The sequence below is a fragment of the Sinohyriopsis cumingii genome, chromosome 7 (assembly GCF_028554795.1).
Source record: "Sinohyriopsis cumingii isolate HCF-2022 chromosome 7, ASM2855479v2, whole genome shotgun sequence".
Taxonomy (NCBI): Eukaryota; Metazoa; Mollusca; class Bivalvia; order Unionida; family Unionidae; genus Sinohyriopsis; species Sinohyriopsis cumingii.
The window spans coordinates 73,310,692-73,334,601 of record NC_142967.1 but is presented as its reverse complement, the minus strand read 5'-3'; the positions used below and the strand labels follow the sequence as shown (position 1 = coordinate 73,334,601).

The window sequence follows — 23,910 nt, the reverse complement described above, 5'->3', positions numbered from 1 at the left end:
AAACCATTGCTTACATAAGAACAAACACCTCGGCCCCCTGAATCTCTATCAAGTCTGATTGGCATGTCAGAACCATCAATAAACAAATCATCTGCATGATTATCCTTTAACTTTGTTTCTGTTAAACCAAAAATACAAACATTACTGACCTTAGATGATAATAAATGCAATTGGTCTAACTGATTATTCATACCTTGTGTATTTATATGCCTCATGTGAAGACTTTTTCCTTTAATTCCTACACCTTATATGTTCTTGAAGTAAATACTACTAGGAGGGTCAGAAAAGTTTAGTTCCACCCCATACAAAATCATCAACAGGAACCTGACTGGCTATGGCATGGCATTTACAAGGAATCTGTGTGGATTTTTAATAAAAGTTTATAAACCTGGATGTGCATGAGCAGGACACATAATTTAAACACAGATTTCTGGTGTTTCACCCTGAACAGGATTCCAACTGTTAGGCAGAAATCCTGTCATTTCCAATACATTATATTCCAGACGGATAAAAATGTGACTTTGCTCATCTAAATTAAAAAAAGACTACAATAGCATTTTTTTAATCATTGCAAGTAGATAATACTAATGTTGATTGGTAGTAACTCATGTATTCTTATTTCTAACCTATAAAAATTGTCTTGCTGGTTGGGAAAGTGACGCATCTGTCCGACCAGTTACATGATGACAAACGACTTGACCTGTCATAATACTTTCAATAAAATATATAATAAGATGTTCAATGTGGAGTCCTTTTATATTATGCTTGAATAAATTAACTTAAATACTTTTATATATTCAACAGTTGACAAATTTACAAACTTGAAGAAAAACCATCTGTGTCTATCCGCATTCACCATTACAAGACTAAATGTTTGGGTTTATTTTAACGAAACCCCAAACAGTTGCACACAACATCCAGTTTACACATGGCACACTTCCTATCCTGTTGTAAAAAAACCTATCATGGAACAGATCACAGGTTGTTTACAGTTCATCAGGATGCTTGCCAAGGATGTCCTTAAGGATGCTACACAATGGTTACATGAAATGGTACGTTAAACAAGTAGACAATATACTTAACATAAATAGCAGGAGCCACATTGCTAGCTTTCTGTCAGGAAAGTGGAAACAACTATGCCCTGCAATTTTTATTACATGTACAATGACAGTAGTTTATGATCTTTGAGACGCTCACTCATTCTGGCTAGCAATTTTTGACAGTATTGTACTGTAGCAAAAGAAATATATTTAAGTGTTTTTGATACTAATTACATCAACAAACTCTTCCAGGTTCATATGCATGTTTGAATAGCTAAACCATTAACCCTTTCTTGAGCGGGATATCAATGCTCGATTCCTAAGTTAGGACTAGTGTTCTATTTAATGATGAAAATGTACCTACTCCTGTTTCAAAATTTAAACATCACTGTGTATAAATACTAACTTTTTATAAGAATATAATTGGTGAAGAGCACTTTCTTTCTTATTTTTTGCTAAAGTAAACATTTTAACCCTGTGTTTGCATTATTTTCTTTATAAAATCAGTTTCAATCTGTAAGTGAACTTATAATGGCAGACAATGATGTGTCTCTGAAATACTTCATCATTACATTGTCTGTTTTCATAAATAACCCTCTACCTCATAGTGTATGACTTTTTAGCCAGTAGATATACATGTACCATAATTACATAGTGCAGTGCAATATAAATAGAACACCTGATACTTTTGAACCCACACACATTGGCCTGCCTGTAAACTCTTAAGCAGTATATAGTATCTGTTACATTTAACATCGATTTTAATCATTTTATATATTTGGTATACATTATATACAGAAAGATTTAAGAGTACAATCTGGCTGTTATAGCTTATAATTATTTTTCACGGAAGAAATTTTTTTGCCTTTTAAAATCTTTAGAGACAACTCATTCACCATCAAGCCATTGAAGCCATGTGACCAACCATTTCTCATACTCGAAATTTACAATTTCTTTATCAATATCTACATCAATAAATCATCTTAATCTGATAATTTACAAAAACTAAATGTTGGCTACATCAGTATGATCGGACGTAATGGTCCTTCACATCAATGTATGTAGTATCAAATAGGGGTGTTACACAAAGGTGGCGCGCATACTGCTCCAGTGGCCTAGTGGTTAGAGTGACCGCCTCGGATGAGGGAGGCCGTGGGTTAGATCCCCAACCGAGTCATACCAAAGACTTATAAAAATTGTACTAAAAGCTGCCTCGCTTGGCACTCAGCATTAAGAGGTTAGTGTTAGGACTGGTTGGCCTGGTGTCAGAATAATGCGACTGGGTGGGACATCATGCTACACATGTGCGACATGATGCCCCAGTGCTAGACATCACTATGAACTCCCACACTGCAGACATCGTAGCAATATGACTGAAAAATTGTTAGAGCTACGTTAAAAATCCAAATCACATCACAAAGGCGGCGCTACCATGAGAATGGTGTAAAGGCATTTTTTTTTTAAACTGACCGTTTGCAATTAGCTCAAAACAACATCATTGTTTCGTGTTCCATCAAACTGATATTAAGACTTCATTAGGGTACAAAATGTAAATCGTGTAGCCATAATGGACAAACAGTTTGCGAAAAGGAGGACATGTAGAGATCACATATGAATACATCCTAATAGAACCATGTCGGCAAAAGTGTTCAAGTTGTCCAAAAGGAACAGATACAGTCAAGCAGACAATGACATTATTCCTTGTAGCATTTCTAAGCAGGCCAGGATTCGATCTAATTGATTATGTGGAACTCTAAGTTCTGGTTTGTGAGGAAATTCATTACCATGTAAACAAAATCTTGCAATGGAATGAGTTCCAATTTTTTTATGTTAGGCAAAAGGCCCAACTGAGTTACCACAGACCAACAGTGGTACAAATACTCAAAAGGGACTGGATTTGAACATCGTTGATAAGAACATTGTTAAAATACTGGAGAATTGGTATTCCCACTAAGGGGTTGTACATTTACTATGTACACATTAAGGGGGGTAACCCAAATGCATATGTTTGCATATGGGGCAGTCTACTGATAATGTAAATATGCACAGAAAACAGGAGGGGGTGAAACCTCGATAATATGTAACCATTTCGACTGGGATCAGTCGGCATTTGAATTATAGTGGACACTAGACTATTTAAAGTTACGCAGCTTATTTCTTTGAAGCAGCCCGACATTCAACATCGGTGGACTACCTGATTAGTTATTTAACCTGTAAATGGCTAAATATGCTTCTAGAAACCTCATATATTTTTTGGATGAGTTTATCACTTTAATACATGGCCATTGCTTCACATTTCTGAGCGTCACTCTCTCAAGTTTAATATTTTTTCCCATGCTTGCAACCTTAATGTTATTTTGATATCACCCTATCTACCCAAACCAAAATGCATCCTTGCTGAAAGCTTGTGGCAAGCTTGCGGTAAGCTTGCGATAACCTAGTTTGATGTTTATAAGCTAACATAGTTGCTTGTGCAAGCTTGTACAAGCAAGTGCAGGCTTAGGCAAGATAGCTGGATATAACCGCAGGCTTGCACAAGCTTGCGCAAGCTTTCGCAAGCTTTCTTGTTTGCTTCAAAAATTAAAACTAGCTTGCACAAGCTTTCTTGTTTGTTTCATAAAGTAAAAATAGCCTGCGCAAGCTTACTTGTTTTCTTCAGAAAGTAAAATTAGCTTGCGCAAGCTTGTTTTCTTCAGAAAGTAAAACTTGCTTGAGCAAGCTTTCTTGTATGTTTCAGAAAGTAAATTTAAACTAGCTTGCAACAAGTTTCTTCATATATATATATATATATATATATATATACACATTGCTTGTTAAAGTTTGAGACCATGTATCCAAGTAGCACTGACCATCACTGTCACGCCCCTACGAAAACAAATTCATGACTTTATGAACAATCATGAAGGGTTCATGAAAGTTCCTCAACTAATTTTGATGAATCATGTACTTGAAGTTCATGAACACACTGATGAATTTTTATGAACTATTATAATATCTTTGAAGTTTCTGAAATGTCATGAACTAATGGTTCATGAACAATTCAAGTACTTTGATGCAATACCATGGTATTTCTTTAAAAAATGTATATTAAATATCTATATCATTATATTCATAAAATGTTCATGAAAATTTACCATATAAACTTCTCACAATATTAGTGAAATTTAGATAAAGGTGAATTTTTTCTTCTTTTTTTAAAATGATATACTGGTTAAATGTTCATACAGATCTTTAATTCAACACTTGTACTTAACCAGAGTATTTCTGGATTAATAAGGGAAAATATTTTCTGGCCAGCATCAACAAAATGTATTTGCTTTAAAAAGCTTTCAATGACTTTGTCCTAACGTTTTTTTTCTTCTCTCCATTACTGTTATAAACTGCATATTCTATTGACTTAGTCACTGGTTGCCAATTTGCAGTAAAAACAGAAATATATTAACAGCGATTATCCTGATTGGATGACTATGAAAAAAGATGTGATATGATTGGTTAATATACGTGCGCGATTTCAACAGTTAAGCTTCCTCAGAAACCAAAGATCATGCAGATGGTTAGGCAAAAACCTCGAACAAAAACCGTGGACTCCGTGGAATGGACAGATGAGAATATTTTCATTATCATTTTTTTAAAGTAAGTAGAAGTGCAGAGAACCAATTTTGAAGAATATGACGGAAATGATTTGGTGAGAGCAAAATTAGGCGGAAAAGCGTACCAAGCCTGGATGACCAAAATTACGGTGAGTATCTTTTTCTTGGTCATTCGTGATTATTTCAGTAGAAGTTATATGGATATTTTATTGGTTTATATATGTCATCATATTATTTATAACCAAGCTAATGACACGATTTTGTTCAGAGCTAATTTAAACTTGCTCATCGAAGTTTTGAAAATCACTAAACATTATCACACCCACCCCCCAGTTCTCGATACCAGACGAGGTACGATATCGATAGGAGTTGAGATGTTCGAGATCGTTTTCTTTTACATGACATCACTATTTCTATAATCTGATGTAATATGGTAATTTAAAAAAAAAACTTAAGAAAATAGTTAATGCATGAAACTGTTCACAATAAAAGTGCAAATAACAACATGATGAAACCGGAAGCAGCTATACGCAACATGCGGAGTTGGAGTGGATGCATTAGTGACATACTAAGGACCTATACCACACAAGTCTGGCGTTTTATCAATAAAAAATGGCGAAAATATTTGAAAGCATGAAATAACTTATCTGTAATATATACGGTTATTTAGTGTAACGATGTTGTAAAAAAAATTGTCATATTTTACTGAATAAAACCTCCGTCTCCTGTGACTATACCTATGGCTAGACAGATTCAATTAATATAAAACAGTGACAAAATTCTGCAATAATATAAATGCTCAGTATTATGTGTAAGGGATTAAATCATTTTTGAGTTGGATCATATTATTCCAGTAAGTGGGGTACAATGATAATGTGCTAAAAGCTAAAAACAATGTTGATCAGAGATTATCTGTAATTAACAATCTTTACCTTTTTTTCAGACCAGACAGCAGAAAAGTAAAATTGTTAGAGGATGAAGTTTGTAGGTTAAGGAGGAAAATTTGAAAACTGGAGGATTCAAGATGGAAGAGACATTAAATTGTGACTGCTGCAACAGTGTTAAAGATCCAAACAGTAATCAGATGGAACAGCTTAAGTTGCAGAAGGAGACATTCAGTAGTGACAATGGACAGGATTTGATTAAATTATAGACCCTGAACATCTTCACAAAAGAGTTATCAGACAGGTCAGTCTCTGGAAGAAGATTGGTCAGGAGAAACCCCAGCTGAAAGACAGCCCCATGACGATGAAATATGCTTCAACAGTTGATTGCAGGCAACTGCCCCAATATCTCTTGAACATTTTTCAAAGAAAAATTACAGAACATACAAAAAGTGTTGCTAAGGGTGAAAAAAAAAAGAATATCACTTGTCAGTTTAAATTTATCTGAAATCAAATACAGTTTTTAAGATAATATGTTGCATTTTATACTGTATTAACCCCATCCCCCATCAAAGGTTATTGTATGATTCAGGATGAAATAGGTATTTGTGACTTGTCAGGTAATCATATTTTGTTTTATAGGCACTGTTCATGAAGTCATGAATCATTGAGAAACTTTGTTCATCATAGTTCATGAATATGTTCATGCACTTGTTCATGAATGATGATGATCCAATTTGTGGACTGTTTTCAATTCATGCACATTCTAGAATAATTCACGAACCTTTTGATGAACTTTCATGAATGGTTCTTGAACCAAGTTCATGAACAGTTCATGCCAGTTCATTCATTATTCATGATCATTTCATAGGGGCGTGACACTTGCAGCTAGGGGAACACATAAAGCTTCTGCAGCCTTGGGTAAGCTTGCAGTGAATGAATAAACTTGAACAATGGAATTAAACTTACTGTTTTGGTGGAACAGATTTGTTTTCTACTGCACTGCAACTATAAGATTACATTATTTAATCATTAAATATGCAGATTACTTCATTGGAATGAAGTTAAACTTTGCAATATATTATGATAATATGGTCCACCAGGAGCAGTTGAGTCTAAAATGCATTTTTGGACAGGGGCCTTCGGACTCCCAGACCCCCACTTCACATTTTCAGGGTTTTTTTTGGAAGGGGGGAAAACACAATCATGTCTGATTTTTGAAAGCCCAGATGCCTGTAGCAAGAAATCTCTGCAAGCTTGCAACAAGCTAGTAACAAGCTTGCGCAAGCTAGTAACAAGCTTGTGTATACTTATTGTACTAGGTAAATAAATAAATAACAAGCTTGCGCATGCTTGTGCAAGCTTAAGCTTGCGCAAGCTTGTGCAAGCTTAAGCTTTCGCAAGCTTGTGCATGCTTATGACACTCTTGATAAATAAGCTTGCGCAAGCTTGCTGCAATGTTCCATTTTAGAAAACAGTAAGATATAGGTAAATGAATGTGTTACCCAAACCAAAATTGCAAGCTTGTTTTAAAGCTTGCAGCAAGCTTGCCACAAGCATATTTATAAAGCCTGCAGCAAGCTTGTATTTGGAACATTGCACATTGCTTGTACATGCTTATGACACTTTTGTTAAATAAGCTTGCTGCAATGTTTCAAATACAAGCTTGCCACAAGCTTTATAAATAAGCTTGCAGCAAGCTTGCTGCAAGCTTTAAAACAAGCTTGCAATCTTGGTTTGGGTAACACATTCATTTACCTATATCTTACTGTTTTCTAAAATTAAGTGAAACATATTGTATCTTTTCATTTCTAGCCTGGTATCTGGAACAATGTTTTAGAGTTGGATCAGCTTGGAAGCTCTCCAATAGTCTGGAGGTAGTAGCAAGGTTTCATAAGGGCATGTGCAGTGTACTGCCATAAGTGACCAAGATTAGTTAATATCACCAAACTGATATATAGCACCTCAAAGACATGGCTTAGGTCTTCATAAGAGAGATTAGCACCATTTTTCAGTAAGGTAGAGCCTCCCTATCCCACTGTCACCTTTTGTAGCTACTGACATTGAAATGGAATGCATTTTTGCTATAAAACATGGTAGTGGTCCCATCAGAAATTTAAATCTGAGTGTGCTATTAGTTATGCAAACAACTGTCTAAGTACCTGACACAATAAATGTGGAACATAGCATCTGTCATTGTTTCTTTAGTGTGTACACCTATATCCATCTGGACAGGCATATTGCAGTTTGCTGCCAAAGTTACTCTGACCTATGTTACTTCACTACCTCTGGGAAAAATTTTATCAGTTGTACAGACCCGAACTAAAATTTGTTTTAAATACCATTCATTAGTCAACTTTTCTGTCTGAAATATGTCAAACCTTTTTTTTAAACTTGTATGAAAATATAATTTATCAATATAATTCAGTTTTTAAAAATTAAATGTTTATTTAAATTTCCATTAAAAAGTTAATTTATCAATATTTTAATATTTCAAACACATTTTCAGACAGGCTTTATTTTGGATGACAATTAGGTTTTTACTGCATTGAAATATTCCTATAATTAAGGAAGATATAGCAAATTTAGTTTTGGTTTCTCAAGAGCACTTGGACCAAAACTTGCACCCTGTGGAACACCAGCACTACACACTTTCTGGCAGGTGTCATGTCTTGTTTGCAATGAAATTCAAAAAGACTTCATGTATAAAGTTGAAATAGGTGTGGCATGCAAATATAAAAGTTTGACTAAAATTGGTCATAAAAAATTGGGCCTTTCAGGAATCAGGCAACAATTAGTACTTCCAGTTCAGAACCCACGAATGTAGTTCTAGTCTATTTTTAGAACATTTTTTCCTCTCTCATTTTGGTGGTGATAGGAGTTTTATTTATGCATTTTTGGTAGGGGTTTAAAAGTGTTTATTCTTGAGAATATGAGCTCAGGGTGTGGTTGTCCGTGTGTATTTCGGCGACGGTGCACAGTGAATAATAAGGCCTTGCTGATGATCCAGAAGTACAATCTGTGTTTTGTTTACATGCTGCTCTGTTGACAGTCCAGCATCTCAAAAAAGAGCAGGTCATCCTTTGACAAGAACTACACCGTGAAGTCATCTTTGAAGGTATTTTTGATTAACATACTATTTGTATTGATTGTCACACAGTGGAAAGGTCAGTACTGAGAAACAAATGTAGAGAACATATAGTAAAATTAATTGTGTTCTATGGCCATTAGACATAATTATTGTAGATCAGTTTGCAATTGCAGTTAAAAAGCTCTGCAACAGACAAATTTTCACTGGTGTTTGGCACACATCTAAGTGCATCAATATCCTTGAAAAAGATGAGCTAGCTAGTTGTGCTTGTTTTGGACATAACATACCGAGGACAAGTGAGTTGCAAGAGGAACTGTGTTGTACAGACAATTCTTCACCCTAAGGGATGATGTACGCACATCAAATGGACTGTGCATTCTTTCAGCACAAAAAAGGTTTAGCCACCAGTAAGCTATTGCTGTTATTAAATGTATTGTTCATTTTTGGAACAATAACTTCTTTCTACATTTTTTCTTATGTTTCCTTTATTATAAAATCAGTTGGGTTTAATTACACTCAGATGAAAACATTATCTAATCTTTTAAAGCAGAAGTCTGCTTTTCTCCTGAACTGAATCCAATTTTCTCGATATGGATATTTTTCATTTTTGAATAGGTTTTTAAATAATGGTCTCTTTGGTCCCATTCTGTAATGATCCTTTTAACCCTGGTAGTGCAGAAGCCTTATATTTATGGGTGATGTTACCTGGCTGTGTGCGGGAACTATATATTTATGGTCAAATGTCACCTAGCTCTGTGTGCGGATACCATATTTTAATGGCACAGGGAAGTGAATTCTATGGATGTCCAATCTAGGCCAATCATTAATCGCATACTAATAATAATAACAGTAAGATATCATATGTAATTGTCTCGAAGATCATTGCTCTGTATCACTGTAACAGACTTAAGTGAAACAAATATTCAAACAGACTTTTTTGCCCAGTAAAGTATGTTGTCAACAGTGGACGTTGATGTAAACAATATGGTGGCTGTTAAGTAGTTGCAGTCTCGCAGCTGTCCCATTCTCAGTTGGCGCTGATTACTGTATATATGTATCGGATAGTACAAATTAGAATAAAGTTTGTTAGGGCTTTCTGTTGAGGAAGAAATAGCAATACGCAGAGTTTTCCAAATTTGAGAATTTTATGCAGGAATATCCCACATGTTGATATGAAAGTGCTCTGACACTATTGTGTGTTGATATACAAGTGCTTTAACATGGCCATCTCATTCAGTAACAACTTAAAGTTCCACTAAATTGAGCTTAAACTATGTAGTAGCAAAGTTTATCAAGAAGTCTGTCATGTGCAGAGCCTTTTCTTATATTGGGTGATACATTTTATCATCAGGAGTGAGAACTGGACTAGCTTGAAACGGACCAACCATTCATTTTACAGGCTGGGTGGGGTGTCGAGTGTCAACTCCAATATATTCCTTCCTTGCCTATCATTTAAAAAGAAAAAAATCACAATGTTTCTATCGCATTATAAAGTTCCTTTTGCTCTGCTTCTTTATCTCTCTCTCTCTCAACCATCAAGTTGAAAAAGAAATGGACGAGAGAGAGAGAGAGAGAGAGAAAGATTCACTTCTTAATTTAACTCACTCTTACAACAGCAATGTGAAATGTATGCGTCTTTGAATGTAATAATCAAGGCCTTCATCCAACATTTGAACTTTCGACCCGGTAGAAATCTTTTTTTCTTTCTCATCAGTTCATTTTGTTTCGTTTTAACAGAGCTAGTTTCTGAGGTAGGCCAAAGAGAATAAAAAGGTTGATCTCTTTTTTTTATCTCCCCTCAAATGTCTGACAACATAGAAGTTAAGATATGTTAAGATTGTTGCTGAGAAATTTAATTTCAAATATTTTTGGCAAGCGCAATTATTAATTATCATTGAAAACCTCACAACTCTTGCTCTATAATTTATAATCAATGAGAAATATTTATCTTAATTTTCATAATAATGCCTTCAGGCCTCTCAAATGTACAGCTCCACTTTAAAGAATACCTGATAACCAATACCACTATCATACATGTGTACCGGACACAATAGCTCCCAAGTGTTTTTAAACTCCATCTCAGTGTGTTCCTACTGTTATTTCGCCTCACTTGACAGTAAAGATCAAAGTGCTAACTTTGTAGCACACTGGCATTTTGGGCTGTTTCATTACCATATATAACCGAAAATTGGTAAACTACTCTTGTAAAAGGAATTGGATCCGATTTGGAAGTTATACAATATGAAATTGATTCCCTTCCAGAACTTAAGAAGGAACAAAATATAGATTACTGGTGTGGAAGTAATGGCATTTTAACTTCAATACCCATGTCTACCAAAGATGGTCATTTCATTGTTGAGTTATTTTCATGGCCAACAATTAGAATCATCCATGATATGAGTGGCATTAAAAATTGTTTATATTAGCAAAATACTCTTCTTATGATAGAATTCTGGGAAAAATCAGTGTAATTATATTACAATAAACATTTTTCACTGCTGTTTATGGATCAAAGGCTCATTAAACTTCAGGCAATCACAAAAGAATCACAGTTGAAGCATTCAAAAGTCAGTCTACAACCTCCAACATCTCATGTCATGACAGATGTATAATTTTGTATCATTTATATTGAAACAGTATTATGGTTAATAAAGTGCTGCATAATTCATAACCATTATTTCACTTGAAACCTTTTGAAATGTCTGAAAATGTACTAAAATTTCATTGAAATATTCAATAGTAACTCTGAAATTTCATTATTTTACTTGAAATTCACTGGTAATTCAATGAGATTTCAAAGTTTTTGTGAAAATTTCTAAGAATTCTCAACAATTTGTCAATGAAATTTGAGTGAGATCTAACTAAACATTCAGTGAAAGTTGTGAAAATTTCAGTGAAATCTCACTAAAATTTCAGCAAAAGTTATGATCAAACTTTTATTAAAATCATGCCAAACTTTCTGCAAAATCCTGTGAAATCTCACCCAATTACATTGAAGTAGTAGAAAAAAATATCAATGAATTTTTGGTCACATTTTCACAAGGGACTTGACTTTCATGATACATGTACAGGTAAATCTTTCATGATACATGTACAGGTAAATCTACCCAAGTAAACATGCATATTGCAACATGTTCCATATATAAGATATTGGTGCAAAACTTACAACCTGAAGGCCCCTGGTACAGAAATAAATGAGAGAGTAGGCCCCTGGTACAGAAATAAATGAGACAGTAAGTCAGTTATGCAAGAAAGATAGTTAAAAAGAGTCTGCAGACAAAATAATGCAAATGGACTTTTTATTGTATGTGCTGAGTCATTTTTAACATATAATCCATTAATTTAGATTGTTGCAATTTGATTTTCGTTGACACATTAAACAAAAATAACTAATGCATTGAATTCTGTGATATACCTACTTTACAATTCCTTAGAGGTTGAATATAGCTGAATCTATTATCTAAAGGTAAAATACGATATCATTAAATTTCGTTATCATCTTGGTATGATGTCCAACAAATTTACAAATACAGGAAATTCATTCATGCCAGGTACAGGAACCCATCACATCGCCAAGAACATAAAGTCTGCAAGAAAATCTTATGGACAAAGAATCCATGTCTAAATGGAACCCATGCTCACACAGAATCATGTCCAAACAGAATCAATGTCTATATTCATTGAGCATATAAAGAAACTGGTTTTAGAAACCCATATGGGCTAATTTAAATATTTCAGTCAATAAGCCACCTCTTAGTCATGCTGATTTCTTATGTCCATGTGGATTTTTCAAGGGTTGCAATGTACGTTGTTGTTGTTGTTGTTGTGGGGTTTAACGCCATTTTTCAGCACGATAGGCTATACATGGCGGCCAGTATTAATGATGGAGGAAGAACCCGGAAAACCTCGGAAAGAACCACCGACCCACGAGAAGCTACTGGCAAGCTTTCTCACATACCCACATTGGCTGAATCTTAGACTCGAACCACCGCAGACAGAGGTGAGATGGCAGTGATCCGTAACGAAGAGCGCTTTAGACCACTCGGCAAAAACAACAAGTAACAACTATAGTATTTAGTTTTTATTAAATACAAACAACTTTTACATGAATTAAACAGAATATGATGATATTCAAATCTAGTAATCATAAGCATATTTGAGTTCAATTATTGATCTTTCAATAAGGTTTCTCATGAGAAAAAGACAACTAGTGTATGTGTGTATATGCCTGTTATATTTAATACATCACATTCATTCTACAAACTTTAAGGTCATGATGAAAGATACGGCAGGAAATTTGCTTCACATGAAGACCATTCTTCATTGTTCCAGAATATTCAAAGCAAACAAAATGTGTAATTAACATTACTGCTTCTGGATTTCACTTAGAGATTGTTCTCTTTGAATCAATGCACTTCCTGTTGACCACTGAATTTAAGTTAGCAGGCTCTGTTTTGAACTGTTGAAAAATGAAACCTGAAATGGAAATGATAAAGTTGGTAGAAGTTTATTTCTGATCACGGCATTTGAGATATTCTGTAAGGTGGATTTTTGTAGATTCATTTGACAAGGTAAAGACAAAATACATAATTGTAGCTTGGATTAGATGGCACGTTTAACACAGTGTCTGTCTCACATTGTGAAAATAGGAACCAACCATCTTCCCAAGGACACACTTAGGCAGCCAACCGAGCCTGAAATTGCATCCCTTGGACTACGAGTCTAATTGCTCTACCAATAGAGCCACCACAGTTGAGTAGCAAACATATAAACTGCACTATTGATGAGATACCTGGAAGTCACACCGCATATTCCTAATTTGAATACTTCTGGGTAAAAATGCCAGTGGGTACCCGGGTATTTTCACGTTGACAATAACCCAGGTAATAAAACAAACAATCAGGTACCCGTTAAAAAACGTATTCCAAATTCAGATTGAGAAAGACTAATGATTACAGATCGAGGCTCATGTCATGTATGCATTTATTCATCATCACAGGGGCTCATATGGTTGCTTACAATTTACTTGTCATACGTGTTTTATATAATAATACACCTCTCCCTCGATAACTCATGCACAACGGGGTCCACTAACATAGACCGCACTATAAGTGAGGCGCAAGTTACTAAGGGACCTCCACAAATTGAAAAAATCACTTTAACATCGAGAAAACCATGGGGGGGGGGATCGGCATTAAGGAACTGGGCTGTTTAATGACTGAATGCTCATTTTACAATTATGTCAATAATAATTTTTAATAACTATCCTTTTCTAATGAAGTTGTTTGTTATTCAGTTTAATTAACATTTATTTTCAAAATTTCCAACATATGAAAGATCGTTCCAACTGTTTTCAAAGCCATTACCTGTACGCAAAAAATCTGTGTATTACATCACTGCTTTTTGTTTTCTTGATAAGTCTGGTTCCTGTAGAGGTGTTTAATAGTATCTTGCCAAATCAGGAGTCCAGAGAGCAAGAAACTAGACCAACTGTTGATACAGCACCAAAAAAGATTCATTTTTTTCAAAAACAGGCAACATTTATTTCCTGAGACAATCATCTACACTGAAACTCAATTTCTGATTTGTTCAATTAGTACAATATTGATGTCGTGATTTCATTGGAAGTAAGGATGAAATTTCTTATCATCATTGAGGATATCTCTAAGTGCCAGTTCAAGAATTCTCTAAAACTCGTTTGCCCACATTGGTCCGTATCTGTGAGATCAAGCTCTTTATTTTACAAAGTATTCATTTCGCTTGGCTGCCTTGTTATCTTTCATCACATTTATGAAAGAGTCGGTTAATTTAAGTAGTTTATGTTACATGCACAATAACATTTATAACAGTGTTTGATTGATCAAATGAAGTGAATTCACCTGACATACAACTAGGGCCGCTAGATTTTAAGTTTGTAAGATTTTCATGCCTTTTAACTTTATTTAAATTCCACCTCCTTTCTTTGATTCAAAAGACATAATTAAAGTGATAATACAAATGAGGCCAGCTTTTAATTCAATGCAACAATGCAACAAATACATCCAGAAGTCAGTTATCAAAACAGTCGGCACTTAATTAGGTTCTCAGAAAAACACTTGTGGACATAGCTGTTATGGTAGATTGACGCATTTTACGTTTAATTACAAGAGGACCCATTGCATTTATGATGAATACACTTAAAAGGAATGAAAAGATAGATCTAGAACACAAATTTCAATTGATAATTTTGTTAAATTTAATTTGCATTTATTTACTAAAGTAGTGCAACCGTTCAGTATAAGTGACATTTTCAATGAGCGAAATTTCCTTATTTATTGTTAATTGTAGTGTACTAGAATGTCGCTTGAAAAAAACATGTAACAAAACTGTATGACCTATTTTTAAATTTGATATTTCATAGTGTTGATTAAAATTTCCTGTTCCTATCTACCGTTTTCGATGATAAAACAAGCGATATATCAAAGTTTTTGTTACCAATTTTGTTCGCGATTTTCTTCAAGTTCAACAAATAGGGATCAATTTTTTTGGTATTTTCTGGTTCAAAAAATGGAATCCATGCCTGACCCCGTGTTATAAGCAAAATTATCGAGGGAGTGGTGTACAATCCTTTCTCGAGTGACCTATTTAAGAATCGACGATATTTCAAGCTTGATCGTCCTAACTTTGTGCCTGTCCATGGTTCATGTGCCAATTATCTCATGACTTAAAAACACCCATTTTGAGATCCTGATGACATTAACTGGGTCAATACCTTTTGTCAACAGTGACAGTAAGTACAGATTATAAAATATTCAACAAAATAAAATTTAAATACATACTACAATTCAAATAAAAGAAAGCACAATATAATTATCCGGTTTAACTAATGCCAGTTTTGCCTCCAGTTTGTGGCCCTGGAACGAGTGTTTGCTGTTCAAGTCAGGGCCGCTGTTCACATGATTGTTTACTGGACCCATTTTATTAGCGGGAAACCCAAGACATTTTTTGTCATGCATATTCAACACAAAAACTTGGCTACCGTAACATACACTTTTTATACCATGTTGGAAAAAAATGAACAAAATGGACAACTGTACAGAATGACATTTTTTTAATGAAATATTTAATTATAAAGGAAAAAACATTTGTTACTTGATAACATTATATATAAAAAAAATTGAATAAAAATTAACGTGTGCAAATGTGGTAACTTCTGCATGAATTTTACATGAAACAGTTCCAAGAAACAGATGGCTTCTTGAATATGAAACCGCTTGCCCTAGACTCATTCTATTATGATACTACATACATAAATAAAAGGCGCCAGATATCATTTAAAAAAAAAATAACCAAAAAAACACAACAACAAAAAAAAGACAAGAAAAGAAACCCCAGGATGTATTGATGTAACTGACGTAAGTTATATGACTGAAAAATGCTAGAAAAGAGGGATTTTGTTAAGCTTAAAAACCTGCTCCACTCAACCGTCATTATGGGATGAAACATGGCAGGTTGAGCGTAATACAACAATCATCATTTGTGGACTTTACAACTACTCGCGAAAGTTACTGTTGACATGTACACTAGTCAAAGTGAGTGTTATGCACAAATAATTTATCAATTTCTTTTGTCTATTCTCATAATTACTACTAATCCACATGAATTTAGCCAATTTCTAACAAATTTTTTTACTACATGTACATTTTCCATCAGTTTTCTGAAATAGTGGCACATAATATATACTCTTTTTATGCTCAGATTATGCTTTTTCCCACCAATATTAGTAATAATTACACTTACAGCTATTTTCAGGGTTGGCATAGTAGTTGTGAACCTACTACAATGCAGTTCAGGTTCACATTTAATACAATTTCCTTTTGATCATGTACCTTGGTAACCAATCATTAGGAATGATGGTTACCCAGTAGAAACTTCCCAAAACATTTACATCTCTACTTCTGGAACAGTCCTCAGGGAGATTTCTCCAGAACTTTTGGGATACATTTTTCCAAAATATGGACATTTGCAATATATAATGAAATTCAAAATCTGGTTTCCAATTTTTATTTTTATTTTTTTAAAATGTATTAGGGGTCGAAATGTAGAGTCAGAAATGCATATGTATCATGTTTATTACATAAAAAGAAGTTGAAGCATCTTATACATACTCTTTACTGTAGTTGGAATTTCCTCTGGCATGGCAATGGGGTTTTGTCTGACTTCTTCGTGTTACTGTCGATGTTTTGCACTTCTTTCAAATGACTGCTAACTTTGTTGTGTTGATTCAAATTTTGTTACCTTCAAGAAGTTTAATCTGTAAAAGGATCAGAGATTAGTATAACTGATCTTTTTCTAATCTATACAGAACATAAAGAATGCAATGAGATGAAGAAAAGATTTGGTTGGCAAAAGAGTCCTAGTGTACATAAGTAAGAAAAGCTGTAATCCTTATCCAGTTAAATCTTTACCCAAACCAAAATGCATCCTTGCTAAAAGCTTGTGGCAAGCTTGCGGTAAGCTTGCGATAAGCTAGTTTGATGTTTATAAGCTAACATGGATGCTTGCGCAAGCTTGTACAAGCAAGTGCAGGCTTAGGCAAGATAGCTGGATATAACCGCAAGCTTGCACAAGCTTGCGCAAGCTTGTACAAGCTTTCTTGTTTGCTTCAGAAATTAAAACTAGCTTGCACAAGCTTTCTTGTTCGTTTCATAAAGTAAAACTAGCTTGCGCAAGCTTACTTGTTTTCTTCAGAAAGTAAAATTAGCTTGCGCAAGCTTGTTTTCTTCAGAAAGTAAAACTAGCTTGCGCAAGCTTTCTTGTATGTTTCAGAAAGTAAATTTAAACTAGCTTGCAACAAGTTTCTTCATATATATATATATATATATATATATATATATATATATATATATATATATATATCCATTGCTTGTGAAAGTTTGAGACCATGTATCCAAGTAGCAGGTACCATCACTGTCACGCCCCTATGAAAACAAATTCATGACTTTATGAACAATCGTGAAGTGTTCATGAAAGTTCCTCAAGTAAGTTCATGAACTTCAAGAATTTTGATGAATCATGTACTTGAAGTTCATGAACACACTGATGAATTTTTATGAACTATTATAATATCTTTGAAGTTCCTGAAATGTCATGAACTAATGGTTCATGAACAATTCAAGTACTTTGATGCAATACCATGGTATTTCTTAAAAAAATGTATATTAAATATCTATATCATTATATTCATAAAATGTTCATGAAAATTTGTCATACCAACTTCTCACAATATTAGTGAAATTTAAATAAAGGTAAATTTTTTCTTCTTTTTTTAAAATGATATACTGTATAAATGTTCATACAGATCTTTAATTCAATACTTGTTTACTTAACCTGAGTATTTCTGGATTAATATGGGAAAATATTTTCTGGCCAGCATCAACAAAATGTATCTGCTTTAAAAAGCTTTCAATGACTTTGTCCTAACGTTTTTTTTCTTCTCTCCATTACTGTTATAAACTGCATATTCTACTGACTTAGTCACTGGTTGCCAATTTGCAGTAAAAACCGAAATATATTAACAACGATTATTCTGATTGGATGCCTTTGAAAAAAGACGTGATATGATTGGTTAATATACGCGCGCGATTTCAACAGTTAAGCTTCCTCAGAAACCAAAGATCATGCAGATGGTTAGGCAAAAACCTCGAACAAAAACCGTGGACTCCGTGGAATGGACAGATGAGAATATTTTCAATATCATTTTTTTAAAGTAAGTAGAAGTGCAGAGAAGCGACTTTGAAGAATGTGAAGGAAATGATTTGGTGAGAGCAGAATTAGGCGGAAAAGCGTACCAAGCCCGGATGACCAAAATTACGGTGAGTATCTTTTTCTTGGTCATTCGTGATTATTTCAGTAGAAGTTATATGGATATTTTATTGGTTTATATATGTCATCATATTATTTATAACCAAGCTAATGACACGATTTTGTTCAGACCTAATTTAAACTTGCTCATCAAAGTTTTGAAAATCACTAAACATTATCACCCCCACCCCCCAGTTCTCGATACCAGACGTGGTTCGATATCGATAGGAGTTGAGATGTTCGAGATCGTTTTCTTTTACATGACATCACTATTTCTATAATCTGATGTAATTTGGTAATTTAAAAAAAAAAAACCTTATGAAAATAGTTAATGCGTGAAACTGTTCACAATAAAAGTGCAAATAACAACGTGATGAAACCGGAAGCAGCTATACGCAACATGCGGAGTCTGAGTGGATGCATTAGTGACATACTAAGGGCCTATACCACACAAGTCTGGCGTTTTATCAATAAAAAATGGCGAAAATATTTGAAAGCATGAAATAACCGTTATCTGTAATATATACGGTTATTTAGTAACGATGTTGTCAAAACAAATGTCATATTTTACTGAATAAAACATCCGTCTCCTGTGACTATACCTATGGCTAGACAGATTCAGTTAATATAAAACAGTGACAAAATTCTGCAATAATATAAATGCTCAGTATTATGTGTAAGGGATTAAATCATTTTTGAGTTGGATCATATTATTCCAGTAAGTAAAGTGGGGTACAATGATAATGTGCTAAAAGCTAAAAACAATGTTGATCAGAGATTATCTGTAATTAACTAACTTTACCTTTTTTTCAGACCAGACAGCAGAAAAGTAAAATTGTTAGAGGATGAAGTTTGTAGGTTAAGGAGGAAAATTTGAAAACTGGAGGATTCAAGATGGAAGAGACATTAAATTGTGACTGCTGCAACAGTGTTAAAGATCCAAACAGTAATCAGATGGAACAGCTTAAGTTGCAGAAGGAGACATTCAGTAGTGACAATGGACAGGATTTGATTAAATTATAGACCCTGAACATCTTCACAAAAGAGTTATCAGACAGGTCAGTCTCTGGAAGAAGATTGGTCAGGAGAAACCCCAGCTGAAAGACAGCCCCATGACAATGAAATATGCTTCAACAGTTGATTGCAGGCAACTGCCCCAATATCTCTTGAACATTTTTCAAAGAAAAATTACAGAACATACAAAAAGTGTTGCTAAGGGTAAAAAAAAAGAATATCACTTGTTAGTTTAAATTTATCTGAAATCAAATACAGTTTTTAAGATAATATGTTGCATTTTATACTGTATTAACCCCATCCCCCATCTAAGGTTATTGTATGATTCAGGATAAATAGGTATTTGTGACTTGTCAGGTAATCATATTTGTTTTATAGGCACTGTTCATGAAGTCATGAATCATTGAGAAACTTTGTTCATCATAGTTCATGAATATGTTCATGCACTTGTTCATGAATGATGATGATCCAATTTGTGGACTGTTTTCAATTCATGCACATTCTAGAATAATTCATGAACCTTTTGATGAACTTTCATGAATGGTTCTTGAACCAAGTTCATGAACAGTTCATTCATTATTCATGATCATTTCATAGGGGCGTGACACTTGCAGCTAGGGGAACACATAAAGCTTCTGCAGCCTTGGGTAAGCTTGCGGTGAATGAATAAACTTGAACAATGGAATTAAACTTAATGTTTTGGCGGAACAGATTTGTTTTCCACTGCATTGCAACTATAAGATTGCATTATTTAATCATTAAATATGCAGATTACTTCATTGGAATGAAGTAAAACTTTGCAATATATTATGATAATTTGGTCCACCAGGAGCAGTTGAGTCTAAAATGCATTTTTGGACAGGGGCCTTCGGACTCCCAGACTCCCCCCCCCCTTTTTCACATTTTCAGGGGGTTTTTTGGAAGGGGGGAAAACACAATCATGTCTGATTTTTGAAAGCCCAGATGCTTGTAGCAAGAAATCTCTGCAAGCTTGCAACAAGCTAGTAACAAGCTTGCGCAAGCTAGTAACAAGCTTGCACAAGCTTGTGTATGCTTATTGTACTAGGTAAATAAATAACAAGCTTGCGCATGCTTGTGCAAGCTTAAGCTTGCGCAAGCTTGTGCAAGCTTAAGCTTTCGCAAGCTTGTGCATGCTTATGACACTTTTGTTAAATAAGCTTGCGCAAGCTTGCTGCAATGTTCCAAATACAAGCTTGCCGCAAGCTTTATAAATAAGCTTGCGCAAGCTTGCTGCAATGTTCCAAATACAAGCTTGCCGCAAGCTTTATAAATAAGCTTGTGGCAAGCTTGCTGCAAGCTTTAAAACAAGCTTGCAATTTTGGTTTGGGTATTTTAAATCTACCAATGAAAAGACTTGACAGATAGGGCAAATGTCTTTAAGGAATGAAATCATGAATTAAGCTACTGCATTTGGTTCTCAGTCGTGTATGCTGAAGTTGCTCCACCCAATCAGCAATAAAATAATACAAAGAACATTTATGTTTGTCCAAATTCAGATAGGATTTAAAATTCTCAGTGGCTGGGTTACTAATTGTTTCAATTGGTAATGCAAGTGCTCCTAATTAAGGCGCCCACAGAATTATTGGGGAGGGGGGGAGGCAGACATGGTTGCACAGTTGAATTGTGGAAGGCATAAATAAGTATTTGATGATTGTGTGGTGTAGATATCATTTTTAGCAACATGAGGTTGAATTATATCTTTAAGTAAAATCTGAAGCAAAACCTTGGCTTATACCAAATGCATGCTTACATTTATAATGTCAATGATTCAGGCTATCCACTTTGATCATTCCATATGCAAAAATTTTGAAAAGAAAAAAAAGTAAATGTAACTTACCTCTTTCTTGGCAAAGAACCAGTCCTTCATAATCCATGAATCTTCCATAACCGCACGTCGATGTCTTCTGTTCCGTACTGGACATTAACATCAGTATCAATGTGGACATCACTAGATCTTGATATTGGTTTCTTTTTCTTAACAATGTCCACACTCATGTGGAAACAGAAATATGTAACAGCAAACATGTTGCAGGAGAATATTAAACAACTTTCTTCCTAAATAGCATGGTCCTTGCTAAGTGAACATGGCCTGCATGCAAATTTCTGCCTGTTGGGTTTTAAAGTGCTATTCTACATGTACATTGTAGGTCAGCATACAGCATCTGTTGAGTTCATTTGAGGCGCCAAAAAGAGTGAATTATTACTAAACATTTTCTTGTACGCACAGGGGCTTGTACCGGTATTATTGATTACATTGATTACAATATAAATGTCACTCACACATGTAGTATAAAATAATATTTATTATTTTATACTAATGTATGGCTAACAGTTAAACTGTAAGCAGTGATATGAGCCCCTGTGGTTTTACACTCCTTTGTACATATTTACTCATGTATTTCTTAATGTTATATTTTTATTACCAAACAAATGGTATTTTTATTATCAGGTGTTTCATAAAAACTGAGCTATAAGTGAAATCATATTATTGATAATTTAACTAATATAGATCTAGTTCATTTTGATGTTTTTACAGTAGCTTGGGCTGAGCCATGCCCCACAGAACACTCTAATAGTTCGAACAAGCCGATTCTTCCACCATGTACTCTGATAACCTGGGTCACAGACAAGTTAATGGAAATGTCAGTGATTTGTCTCGTGATCATTTCAGTAGCAAACTTCTTTTATAAACTTGTAAATGACTCAATCAGAGAATATAAAAGTCTGCAAATAAACAAGATTTCCCATTGCCAAGAATATAGACGTGCAATAGAGTGCGAAACAGCTACACAATCAAACACGACAGGATTAGGCAGTTTCTTACAGATTTATGAAATTTTATGTACAGTACATATCGTTCAATGGCAATGATAATTTAGTTTTAGCAATAGTGAATCCACTGACAGCTAATAGAGAATTTGGAATCGCATTTCCATACAATAAATTCACTGAAAAAAGACTAAAGGAGCACATCGTTGCCTGTAATAAGCCAAATTACACAATTTAGTCAGGAAAAGATTTAATTGACTTTTGTATGGATGTTAGGTATGGAAGAAAATGATGTAGTATATGTAGTTCTCCAAATATTCTGGAAAAGGATATGAGTTTATTATAGCATTCATTTTGGGAAAAAAAGTTTATTTCCTTTTTTATATTTGTAAACTGCATATTTTTGGGAGAGAAACCTTTTATGATTACTGAATTAAACATTAACCATGATCAGTTATGCAAGGTATTAACTCTTTTCTTGGACAGCTGTTAACGTTTATTGGGTAATCTGGTTATACAAGATGTTAATGCTGAATTGTTTCATTTTATGAACAGTGAAATGAACCTTAATATGTTCAAATACAAGGAGACTGTTGGGTCAAAATAAGACTAAAACTCACTATGAGAAAATAAATTGACAGATGTTTTAAAATAAAAAAAATAAAAAAAAGCAACAGCAAGTGCAAAACAGAAATTATGTCTATTTGACAATAATCGGGATGCTCGACATTCAACATATGCACAAAATATTTAAGTCCAAATTGCTCATGTGATAACTCACATGAGAAAATCCAAATTTGAATCAATTTGAATTAAAAGAGGTATGCAAGTAATCAAACTAAATATTCAACACATCTCCCAAAACTGAATGAAATAAAGTACTGAAATTTCAGTGGATGTTTTGGTCAAAATGTTAGTGAGATCTCACCGAAATCTCCTTAAAATCTCACCAAAATTTCAGTGAAAATTTTCTGAGATCTCACCATACTTTTAATGAAAGTTCTGGTCAAAATTTATGAAATCTCACCATAATTTTAGTGAAATCTCAAAAAATATTACAATACTTTTCTGAATTCTCACCAAATACTTCAGAGAAATCTCACTAATATCTTGCCCAAAACCTTCAATAAAATTTCACTTGGGTTAAGGGCTGTAAGCATGTTCTATTTGCCAGGTGCTCAAGATAGAAAATTTTATTACAAAGATTACCTTATTTCTTTTGTACTCTTGGACTGACATTTCAAACAACTGTGCATTAGTTAATCCAATACCACAGAACATTAGGTACTGCCTGAAGACCTGAAAATAATAATAACAATAATAATAACATTAATAAATTTATTTAGAGATGGTCACTGCATTTGTTAAAGCAATCAACGACGAGACCTTCTGTTTTGTATAATATCTACAGTATATGATGCACAATCCGAGTTCAATTAGAAAGAAGGATTTATTTTATAATCAGAGTTTCAAGCTTGCAGTAATTGCATAAGCATAAAGTGAGCACATACAAATAAACAAAATATATTCTACTGAAAATTCACCGTGAAAAAGCAGAGAATAGCAGTGGGTATTTATATTTCTTACCTTAGTTCAAAATGTGAATACATTTCAGCTAAGTTTCTCAAAGTTTCTGCCAAAATTTCTGAAAATATCAC

General features: G+C 34.1%; 1 protein-coding gene and 1 long non-coding RNA gene across 4 annotated transcripts in view; both read right to left on the bottom strand.

The window, feature by feature from the left end:
* Positions 1-23,910, bottom strand: part of LOC149795516 (cGMP-specific 3',5'-cyclic phosphodiesterase-like) — a 412,811-nt gene that overhangs the window by 282,001 nt on the left and 106,900 nt on the right. For all 3 annotated transcript variants that reach the window (XM_089965316.1, XM_089965315.1, XM_089965317.1), the window contains exon 4: positions 23,462-23,551. In XM_089965316.1, the coding sequence (XP_089821442.1) occupies positions 23,462-23,551 (90 nt within the window). The remainder of the gene's footprint in view (positions 1-23,461; positions 23,552-23,910) is intronic.
* On the bottom strand, positions 12,847-23,385 carry LOC149795517 (uncharacterized). The gene is made up of 3 exons (XR_016422341.1): positions 21,321-23,385; positions 16,753-16,898; positions 12,847-13,081 (listed from the first exon to the last, which is right to left on the bottom strand). It is a non-coding gene; the product is annotated as an uncharacterized LOC149795517 (long non-coding RNA).